The 12,563-nt window shown below is 37.2% G+C and overlaps 1 protein-coding gene across 2 annotated transcripts in view; it reads right to left on the bottom strand.

Moving 5' to 3' along the window:
• Nucleotides 1–12,563, bottom strand: part of LOC122789315 (protein FRA10AC1 homolog) — a 768,378-nt gene that overhangs the window by 635,763 nt on the left and 120,052 nt on the right. For both annotated transcript variants that reach the window (XM_044056666.1, XM_044056665.1), the window contains exon 2: nucleotides 803–879. In XM_044056666.1, the coding sequence (XP_043912601.1) occupies nucleotides 803–879 (77 nt within the window). The remainder of the gene's footprint in view (nucleotides 1–802; nucleotides 880–12,563) is intronic.

The raw sequence follows: 12,563 nt of genomic DNA, 5'->3' as shown, positions 1-12,563 counted from the left end.
AAATATACCCCAGCCCTCAAAACTTTTAGCAACTTCCGAACTAAAGTACTTCTCCAAATAGATGCCCAAGTTACAAGGAAATACAACTGAGTTAGGTTGTGTGGCTAGGCTTATAAATGCCCTGGTGGTTATTTGCCTATTACAAACCTATGAACCTATACCGAAAATACTATTTTTTTAGCCGTCTTTCCCAATAGGAATGCTTCAGATCTTTGTCACCCAGGAGGCTAGTTGAAATTTTTAAACATTTTACAGGGAACAATGTTATGTTCCATATTGGTCAGGACAAGCAGTGTGACAGGAAGTCCTCGCCACTGATGTTCCTAGTATAAGTTTATTATGTTGCTTTCGATTGCAATGCTGAAATGAGTTACAAGTATAAAAATAAGTTAGAAAAATTCAAACAAATTACAAACACAAGTCAACTGAAATGTAAAATCCAATAAAAAATGATAATTCAATAGTGAACAAAACCAACTGCATAGATGAAAAGGAAGATATGGTGGGAAGCAGTCTTGCAAGAATAAGACTGAGCAAATAGTTGATACAGACATTTTCCAACATGGAACAGTTTACCATACAGTCTGAATATTTACAACTTTGGGACTTGCTGTAACACCTCAAAGTAAGATCTTTTAAAGTATTCTAATATACAAGTGCCGTGGATAACTGGATTACTTAGCCTCAATCATTGAGGAAAAGGTGAAATTCAAAAGAATTTTAATCAGCACTGATGATGGAAAACATACAAAATAAATACTTATGAAACACAAACTTTAATGAAGCACTTTAAAATACATACCGTTTGTCTTTCTTCCTTGTTGTGCCCTCACATTCGCTGTCACTGAAATCAGAATCATAACCCCCAAGTCCATGTACCTAAAAATTAATTAATATTGTAATTTTTCCAGTATAACATGATTACATGGTTAATATCGAGCAGTAATAAGAATGAAAACTATTTTGAACACGCATATAAGAAACTGAAATAAATCGTAATACATTAGGGCACATGTAAGTATAATCACATCATCCTACTAAGACTTTACACAAAAAATGTTAAGTATATAAGTCCGAAGCCCTACAAAAAAAATACAAATGTGGTTATATGCTTGACTAAAGATCACACCCTAGGGAGTGGTATATTGTGAATAAGGTGAACTATGTGGCTTATAAGTTGAATATACGTTATGTACTTATTATAACGATAGATCTGGTTGTCTTCTTCGGTCAATGTCAGCCTGCGGGTTATGTTCTGCCCCCCTCTCTCTTAATGCACTATTCTGTCTGAATGTCCTCAGACTGAGTTTGCCATACTACACTCTAGAAATCACAAGGGACCCCAAGCACACAAAACAAAGAGACTAAGGGAAGGATCCCAATAACAGGTTTTGGGATGGTTCTTGGAATCTTCAGATCTGGCTGTCTCTTGGTGGATGAAGAGGAATGTTTATGAACCTCCCTCTCCTTAAGTTTAGTCTTTTCTTTCTCCTATCAATTCCTATACTCCCTTTCTTTCTCTTTTTCTTTCCTCTTCTCTCCCAATTTCTTGGAAGAACAAAGACACAATGGAATCTGAGTGCTCAAAGAAGTTGGTGGAAGCATACCTTTGGGGACCAACTAAGCCCACCGGTCAGCAAGGGCTCTGGTCTCAAAGGCAGTACAAGCCTGGCACTTTGTGCTTAGGTGGGACACATCCAGACAATATACACACTTATGTATATCATAGAGGGAAACGTTTGCCCAGACCTTGAACAGTTTGGTTACTTTTGGGTTGAGGGTTGATATAATGATTAAAGTGTTTGCCTATAAACACAAGGCACAAGGTTTGATCTTCACTTTTGGAAGAGAAATTGGCTTGGCTTAAAATGAACCACAGAGGCAGCTAGTCTAGTAATTAATTATGAACTATGAACAATTAAACCCAAAGCTAGTTCCTCTGTGACACAAGATATACTAACAATACCAGGGAGTCCCAAAAAAAATACAACAGCAAAAAATCAAACAGCAAAAACAGCAACTAACACTAAGCCCACAAAATTACAGATCCAACTATAAAAACTATAAACAAGGAAAGGATAATAGCTATTACTATAATAATATAAAGATTTTTTTTTTCTTCAAACATTATGCATGGAAAAAAAGGCTGTAAAATGGTCCCAAACATTCACACAGGTGAACAAGCCAATAGACACTACCAGGCTAGAAAAGCAGACCCTAAAAGAAACATAAAAAGAATACTATACAGGAGGGAGATATGAGCAGACAAAAAATTGTCAAAAAATCTGATAAAAAAAACACTTTTCTACAGAGCTTTGGAGTTTATATCTGATAGCTGAAAGTGGCAGATGAGATTTAGGGAGATTCAGGGAGTATAGTATACTATGGGAGAGGGGCAGAACTTTGGAGCTTAAAAGTCTAAGCTGATGACTTTGGATCCAATCAGATCCGATAGCCAACAGCAGACAGAAAAGATATCGGATCTCCTACTTCCTTTTATTAACTTGATTCACTTACAAATATAGTGCAGGGACTGAAGCACTATCACTGGATCACCAAAAGACAGATAGCCATTAATCCCACACCTTTCAATATCAATCCAAAAAAGTGTGTATTTTCAATCTCTCATACACTGAGCCTATTTTAACTGTATCAGTATCACAGCTAATGTTTGGTTATACCATGTCACCACCATTTGGTTAAACCAGTTCTTCAATTTTATTTGATGGCATACATTTTTTAAAATTTCCTTGAGGAACCCCATAGTTTCCTCTGAAGTCTCACATAAAAGCCCAATATTTCCATGTGATGTCCACGAGGAGCTGTATAATTCCTTGTCTCTCTTCTGAGGCATGGGCATTTATAAAGCTATTGTGCATTACCTTGTACACCTGAATAGTCTTCTTGTATGTGCCTATATACTAGAAAGTACATCCTTTGCTTCCTCGGCTGTTCTTCACATTTGAAGTTTTTCATACCATAAAATTTCTTCCTACATGTTTTCTGTAGTATTTTTAATCTTATGTCAGTCTTCATATCAGGGCAGTGCAAGTCTACTCTATATTCATGTTTATTTCATATAAAAGAAATAAATATTAGTATAAGGATCTCAGGACACTTAGATATAATAGATCTAATATCCTAATTCATGTCAGTCATCTGGCTGAAACATTTAGTAGAATACCCCACAGTTACAATTTCTTTTTAAGACTTGAGAGAGAGTACATATACTTTGTTTTTATTAGAGGTTACTAGTGACATCGTACTCCTTCCCTAAACTTTATATACAACATCAAGGCTGCATTACCTTTGAGGAACATGACAATTTGAATTTAGTGACTTAACAAATTTTCACTATACTCAAAATAGTGTGACGTTAGAGTTAGCATGTACTGTAACTGGACGGTGTACCAAAAAATTGAAGTCTTTATATATTTTTCCACACATGCTCTTTAAAATGTGGACAACAATGGTAAATTCCTCTAAATGCTACTGCAACTAAATGAGGATTCATCTGACTGGATATGATGTACTATGATTCAACTTAATTTATTCTATCAAGTAACATGAAACCCACAGTCCTATAAGAATCTTGACTGACACAATCAACATGATAAGTAAAGCAGACTTATAAATACATACACGTAGGTCCTTAAAAACTGTGCTTTCTTGTAATGTAAAGCCTATTTAGACATAATTCTCATAACACATGACCTCACCATATCTTAACAAAATCAGCATACCCATGTTTTGAGTTAGCTCTAATGTGCCAGCTCTCTTTGACACCTAACACAGGATATTTTGGAAGGGTTTATGACCGTGCGGACAGAGAAGGTATAACCTAATTTAATGGCACTGGAAATATTTGCCTTTTGTGTATTTCTGGGTAAATTTCAGATCCTCTGCATATGAAAAGGGCAGATGACAGCAAACCTTTGTGGCATGACGCAGTTCACAATATCAAACTACCCTAGCAGTATCTATCGACTCTGAAAACTCTATTGGTAACTCAGTGCTTTAATCCGAATATTAAAAAGGAGTTTACATTTTCTCCAAAACTTTCAGAATTAGGATACAATACTCTAAAAAGACAAGTATAAAAAGGGTCTACCAGTAATACAGCATCGGCCATCTCCATTATAAAATAGACATGAGCTAGCCATACATTAAAACAAATTTAAGATTTGTGCTCCTTGCAGGCATGGAGACAGATTCTTGGTCTACTGTCCCTTGACAAATCTTCTAGTAGACTGATCACTAATCTTTCCTTGAGCTTTTCAACATAGTTCAGTTATTGACTGGCTTATGTAATGCTGACTTTATTGCTTTAAAAATAAGTACAGTCTCAGCAATTTTTCAATCTTCAACGATTGTTCACAGAGATAATCTTCTACTAAGTGTCAAAACTACAGCATCCCATTTACTGTCATATATATTAATTCTCTTTAACCATATTATCTCCGGGGCTATGTTTATAGCTTTCTGTAAATCTAATTTTGAAATAGTTGATAAGGTGATGGCAGCTCAACAAATAGCATATCTTGGTGCAGTGTTAGCATCTTTATCAATCATATTAAGAGTTCCACAAATATCAAGGTTTAAACCTATAAGTGATCCACAGAGCTATATCTTTGAGTTCTATATGCACTTCCTAACTTTAACTATGTAGTCGTAGAAACGTATTTATCTTTGACTTACTTACGAGGATTAACTCTTTGTTCTTTCTTATTTGTTTGTTTATTTTTGTCAATCCTATAAGTATCACTGTTCAAGGGATCACATTTTCTTTCTTACTGTGTACAGTTTCTTTTCCTTTTTTAACTATTCTATGCTAGGTCTTTAGGAATTCTTCTTACACTTGTATTGTAATTAAACATTTTTTTAATCTACCTTGAGCTATTAATAGCATGAGGTTACTTCTCCTACCTCCCCCAACTTGCTGGTTTCCAACCAGCTACACAAGTATAGAGAGAAAAGCCCTTAGATACAGACACCAAGGGTTCATTTAACTGTTCATGCATCTGTTGCAGCTGGTGTAGAGAGGGTGGATATGCCTATCCAGAAAGAAGAGGGGACATACCTGGGGTTTTCTATATTCATTTGGAAGAGGAGTAAGGATACAAGGATAAGCATGCGGCTTGCATTCAGCTATCAAGCTCTATATTCAGCAGTCTTCAGCATGAGCATAAAAGAACATGCACTTGCATGGTAAAAGGCAGAGATGCATCTCATTGCTGGGATGCTGACAAAGGCATAAATCACCCCCCAATGCCTGCCTGGATGATGGTGCTTCCAAACAGATTCACTTATTGGAGATACCTCAAGTCTGACTTGGAAAAGGACTGATGACTGGCAGGCAGAGGGGTCAACAGCAAATTGAAAAACAGCAAACTGGTAATCAGCTGTTCTAAAGTGTTCATATGTTCTGTGAGTTTAGCCTTGCTCTTGTGGACTGGGTATTGGCTGAAAATGTCAGACACAGACCAGTTCACCTGCTTGGTTAGCAAATTAATAAACTGAAATGCATGCCACATTGTAATAAGGTCATGTCACAAGACTTTTATCCTTATAAAAGACTACAATAATGTTACATCTATTCTTTTGGAAACCGTTCTTATTTGATCACTAAAGTAGGACTATTTTACAAAACTAGGGACCATACATTTTTCACTTTGATATTATGAATACAATCTATGGAAGAGTTTTGACAATTCCTGAATGATCAAACTGACATCCCCTGAAGTAGATAAAACATGAATCACGCATATCCTGCCAGGCTACACTATTTAATAATGTTTGTAAAATGCACTTTTCTAAGTTTTATTTGTTAGAGTGTATTTAACAGTGAATAGAAGGTTGAAAGTAATTCTGTTACAAATATGCAAAATAATTAAGGTATAAAATAAAGCTTGCTTAAATGGTGAAATAGAGTTTAGCAATATTTGATTAACATTCATACTAAATGACTGTGTCTTGAAAAATAAGGAATTTGCTTAATAGACATGTTTTCCTACGGAATTAGCATAAATGTAAATTACTTAATATTTGTCTGTCCTTGTTTAGCCCTATTGCCCTTACCCTACCTCTGTCAACCTCCCTGCTTTCCTCCTAGTCTCACTTAGCAACTTAGTGCCTCACCCCTCTGCCTTTCTTACCTTGTGCTTGCTATCCATCTTATTGATTGTTCCTCGCTGGCTTGCTCTTTCACCTGCTTGGCTCTTCCCGCTCCGTTCGCCCTGTGGGCTCACTCCGCTCCTCTACCCTACCCCCATTCCCACCCACCCCATCTACAGTTTCCTTTACACTTAACCATCCCGCCCCTTCCTGCTCAGCCATCCAATACAATTCCACTTCCTGTTTATTACCAGTCCCATAATCCAACATCAAGTCACACTTAGCATATTCTCATATCCCTCCCCTTCCTGCCCAGCCATCCAATACTATTCCACTTCCTGTTTAGTACCACTCCCACTATCCAACATCAAATCACACTTAGCACATTCTCCTATTCTATATACTTTCTTACACTTACCTCCTTTCCCTTCTTAACCAAACTACTCATAATGCTGCATCTACTTATATCTGCAACAGTACTTGCTATGCTCTTTATTGCTACCTCTTATCACTACCTCACATACCCATTTCTATGTTCCCCTATCTCTCACTCACACTACAACTTTCCTACATCTTCTTCTTTTACCATCTCTCCAGACCTATTTAACTCTTCTACCTCAACTCTGTACAAAAGACACATATTACAAATTCTCAAACCTTCTAATAGAACTAAATCTAGATTACCCAAATACTATCAACTTTTCACATCCAGTGCTCTTCTCTTCAAACAACTACTCTCCTCTGGGGACATTCACCCCAACCCAGGCCCCTGTACACCTCTCTTCTCCCTCCCCCCTTATCTACCTTAACCACCTCCTCCTTACATTCCTCGTCCGACAGACTACAACTTATACAACCTCAGTCCCACAACTCAATCCCAAGCAAACACCTTACCTTTTATTCACTAAAAATTCAAAGCCTAGCAAATAAAATTATTGAACTGCACTCTTGGATAGCTTACAACACCCCTCACATCCTATCCCTATCAGAAACATGGCTCAAGCCACATACTTCTAACAGTGAAATACTCCCTCCTGGCTACAGCATCTACCACGCAGACAGAACTTCAAAGAAAGGAGGTGGTGTAGCCATCCTCTACTCTAACAGCCTTAACCTTTCACCATACCCCACACCTATTCCTAACTTCCATCCTGCTGAACTCCTCATTCCAACTTTCATCTGAATCCACACAAAAAACTTGCTATCACTTCCATTTATCTTCCTCCTGGCAATAAAGTACCCATTCTAGAAAACATATTATCCTGGTTTTCTCTCAATACACCTTATGAAACACTCATCCTTGGTGATGTCAATATAGACTGGTCAAAACTTTCTACTGACTCTCCCTTACTTAGTATTCACCTTCATGGTTTTCAGCAACTCATTTCTAACCCCACTCGTTTCCAGAAAAACTCTACCTCCTGCTCCACAATAGACTGGATTCTTACCAATTCCCCTCAACTCTGCCATCAGCCCAAAACACTACCAGACTCCCTCAGTGACCATCTCCCTACCTCCATCCTGAGATATGACTCACATACTCTTAAACCCTACCTTTTTAAAGACTGTCGGAAACTATCCAAATTTAATTGTTCTTAGTCTAACTCAATTCTACATAACACTGACTGGTCCATCCTTAAGCAACTCCCTCTCAATGATGCAGTTGACACTTTTAATAGCATTTTCCTGAATTATCTGGACTCCCTAGCTCCCTCCAGGAAGATCAGAGTGAAATCTAATCATGCCCCCTGCTTTCTAAAGAAACTAAGCCCATCATGAAACAAAGAGACAGTGTCTGGAAAGCCTGGATCAAATCTAAACAAACACCTCATCTTCTCAAATACAGACAACTACGTAATCTTGCCAAAAAACAAACAATAGACAAAAAATCATTTTATAGCTCAGGCCAGCATAAACATAGATCTAACCCCCGGAAATGTTGGTCAACACTTAACAGCATCCTTTACCCAGGCTCTCCCTCTAATCCATCCCCCTACCCAAACACAACTCCTGAAGAAACAGCTGCCCTCCTTAATTCCCACTTTATTTCCTCCATCTAAAATCTCCTACCCTCTCAACCTAACTCCTCCTCTTTACCAGACTCAGCACCCACCCCCAATATTACTCCTTTATCCTTCAAGCCAGTTCCCACTTCTTACATCAAATCTCTACTGCTCAAACTCAAACCCTGCTCCCCCTCTACTGACAAATTACCTCCTACCTTCCTCAAACTTGCAGCTGACTCTATTGCCTACCCAGTGTCTATACTAATAAATAGATCTATGCTAGATTCTACTGTTCCTACCCTATGGAAAACTTTCTACGCTACCCCTCTCCATAAAGGAGGTAACTCCACTGACCCTTCCAACTATTGACCTATTGCCATTCTATCCTCTCTAAGATACTAGAAAAATGTATCCACACACAGCTTCTCAATCACCTACTCAATAACAACCTACTCACCCCTACCAAACATGGTTTTTGCCCCTATCACATCACAACTACTGTTCTACTCTCCTTCACTCACACCACGGCAGAGTCCATGGACAATAATAAACTTACCTCCTGTCTCTTTCTTGACCTATCTAAAGCTTTTGATACAGTAGCTCATCCTTTACTTCTATCTAAACTTACCAACTTTCACATATCCTCCTCCGCCCTCGGCTGGTTCGCTAGCTATCTATCTGGACGTGAACAATCTGTCAAATGGTTCTCCTCCTCTTCTCCTTTCCTGCCTATCTCTACTGGTGTTCCACAAGGTTCTATCTTAGCCCCCCTTTTATTCAACATCTTCACCAATGACCTCTTTACCTCTTGCAATCAGTCATCTCTCATACAATACGCTGATGACTCCACTATTATTTCTACAGCCAATAACATCTCTGACCTACACTCTCTAACCCAAAAAGCTCTACTCTCCACCAAACAATGGCTTTCAAAAAAACTTTTAATCCTCAATCCAAAAAAAAACAAACTCTTACTATTCCTACCCCGTCCTCTTGCTCATCATAGATCCTCCTTTGTCATTAAGTCTTGTAACAACACAGCCATCCAACCTGACACCTACACTAAACTCTTAGGGGTCATCATTGACGATGAATTAAAATTTAATCAACACATACAGCAATGCATAAAGAAAACCCATCAGAAACTAGGTCTCTTATACCGGAACAAAAAATACCTCACTCCTGAGGCTAGACTCATCCTAGGATAAGCACTTCTCCTCCCCTCTCTCCTTTATGCCGCCCCAATTCTCACAAATATTCAAACAACTATCCTGAACAAACTCCAACAAACCTACCACAAAATAACCAGATTCATCACTAACTCCCCAAACAACACACACCACCGTCTCTACAATGGCTGGAACTCCCACAACTACTACATCTCTACCAATTTCACATGCTGCACTCTGTGCTCTTTAAACCTTCCTGCTGTCCATCTTTATCTCTCCTAGTCTCTATCTATACCCCTTCTCGATCTCTCCGCACCTCCAATCAGCAATTGCTCAATATCTACCACCCCTATAAGTCAGTAGGTAAGCAACTCTATAAACACTCTGTGGCTCAAGCTTGGAATAAACTTCCTCGAGACATACGCTCTATCTCTCACACTCCACTATTTAAAAAAGAACTTAAGGCACATTTACTTAACTCCAGAACCTGTCCCTGCTATGACCCTACATAGCTCTCCCCTCCCCCACTTCACATCACTCTCAGTTGATCCTACTCACACTCTTGACACTCCCTCATAAGTACAGTAACAAAGAATTTGTCCTGATAAAAAAAAAAAATTCCATTTATTTTTTCTTTCAATTATAATCTTCACAAGTAGTTGTTTATTTCCTTTCTACTGTTTGCTATTATTGTCTGTATTTCTTATTTGCTTACTGTAATTAAATATTGTACCTTCTGGAGCTTTTCTCCTTGGGTCTCCACTGAAAAAGCGACATTTTCCTAGTTGGACTAACTCGGTTAACAAATGTCAATAAAATAAAAATAAATAATTTCACACTGTCCGCAAGAAAGCTGACCTCTTACAGACTTAGCAAAAATTTAAAAAACAGGATGTATGCATTTCACATTGTCAGTAAGAAAGCTAACCTGCTTTCTTAAAGAATGGACAACAGGAAAACAATCTGTATGTGCTTCTATCATATGACACTGTTTAGCAAGGAAGTTTGAATGGAAAAAGACAATGCCAGCATTATTTCTCTACAGGATATAAACACTTTTCTGCAAACACCAGCAAACAGATGTTTTCATACAAAGACCAAAACAGAATACCAAGGACAAAAACAGGAAGTAAAACCACTATAAAGAGACTATAGCAAATTAAACTGCTAGGAGAAGTATTTTGTACAGGAACATTATCTTCTATGCTGATCGAGAAGTAAAGTGGTACAGTGTAACTAAAAAACCAAAAAAAAGATGTTTTCATACGAAGACCAAACTAGAATACCAAGGAAAAAACAGAATGTAAAACCTTTATAAAGAGACTATAGCAAATAAAATTGTCAGGAAAGGTACTTTGTACAGGAAAGTTATAATTTATGCTGAACAAGAAGTAAAAAGTAGTACAGCGTAATTAAAGCTCCAACAGTAGTCTGCGTGGTTTGTTATAAAAAGTTATTTATTAAATACTGCTTTTAAAGTGACAGAGTTTGGTGCTGCATCAGTGTATATTCTGCATGTTTCTGTGGGCAACAGACTGTGAATGCAATTATAACTAGACTTTGATTTCAGCAGAATCCAGCCAGCAAGACCCTAGAGTCTTAAGAAGACATTGGATCCATCACAGTAAGCAGCACCTTGATAATTAATTTTTTAATCGCAAGCCTACCTGCATACGAACACAGGCGGAGTGATGCCTGCAGAGGGTCACCTCAGTGAAGTTGCAGTAAATAACATTTGTACATATGTGTAAATCCTAAACAGAAGTACTCCAATTTATGCAGCATGCAGCAGTACAGTTTCTCAGACGTCTGAATCCAGATTGAGCCTGCAGTGCAGGAAAATCACAGTGCCATAAATTCTCCAAGAAAGGTGAACACCAACTTTTCACAGCATCTCGCTGCCTGCTGTGTTTCACCAGCTTCTCGAGTGACTCCGAAAAATTTCCAGCCATCTGCAACAACAGCTTGATCACCTATTTTCTTGCTAACTGGTAAGACCTTTTTCTGTCACATTTTTAGTATGGATGCTATTAGACAGAATTCAAGCAGGTGTAAGCCAAACTTTACTCTTAATGTAGCAGAACAACCAGATAAAATATGGATTAAACTGCAATGTTGATATATACAGCACATTAGTAAATGTAAAACCTTATTAGGGCAAGTTGATAGTAAGGCATTATGCAAATGTATTACAATATTTGACTGGTATTTCAAAGAAAACCATGTAAGGTATGACAAATGTTTACTGTGTAAATCATATGAAACTGCTTTCTGTGTACAATGTCATAAAAATACAGTGCATGCCATTATTCGAAGGTTAGACTGTACAGACAAAAATGTTAATGGTAAAGAACCAGAAAAAGTTAATATGCTTACATTATATTCAGATGTTGAACAGTTATACCCTGTCACCACATGTAAAAGGTTTACTTCAGAGTTACAACAGGAGTCAAATCAGTTACAGACAGAACCTCTAGTACACTTTGTTACAAAATAATGTATTAAACATCTAAAAAACAGACACAATGAGTTCAGGAACATTAGACAACTTATACAAACATTTTTTCAAAAGTGTATAGGAGTTTTAGATTCAGCAGAACAGGTTACTGAAAAATGTCAGAAAGACTATGCAACATTACAGGAAACTCTTGAACAGCAGTTACAGGACAAAGAAAATAAATTAGCTGAACTGACAGAGACTGACTTCTTGCATACTACAGCTGAGCTTAAGAAAATATTGCAAAAGAGCAGGAAACTACAGCCGATCTGTACAAAATAAATATATTTTATAATATGTTTGTGTTTTGAAAATGGTTAAGCATACATGGTAAGATCTGATGTATGGAAAAATCATTCTCAAATGTTTTAAAACTTTCATTCATTCAAAGCAAGATATGTATCAGTACTACAGTAAAGTAGAGTGTATGACTGCCATCCTCATAGCATAGTCAAAAGGTAAACAAAAACTGTTCTAGTGCATAAAAATCAAATGAAAATAGTTAATAACAATAAAAATCTGAAGCCACAAGACTGACATACATGTATTTTCTTTTCATGTAAAGTACATCTGTTAAAATGCACAAGAGAAAAGGCAGACAACAGCTAATGTAAATATAAATGTGTTAGTTACGCTAATATCTATTTTGGGTTTTTTTTACAATTTTTATAATTTTATAGTAACACCACACCAAACAGTTAAAGTTCTGATAGACAATTTTGAAATAAATAAAATCATAGATGGTATTAGTCAAGCAGTCTTTGTAAAATGAATGGC

The sequence above is a fragment of the Protopterus annectens genome, chromosome 14.part0 (assembly GCF_019279795.1).
Source record: "Protopterus annectens isolate FY-2018-M chromosome 14.part0, PAN1.0, whole genome shotgun sequence".
Lineage (NCBI taxonomy): Eukaryota > Metazoa > Chordata > Ceratodontiformes > Protopteridae > Protopterus > Protopterus annectens.
The sequence above is the reverse complement of the archived record's forward strand: the minus strand, read 5'-3'. Positions and strand labels throughout refer to the sequence as shown.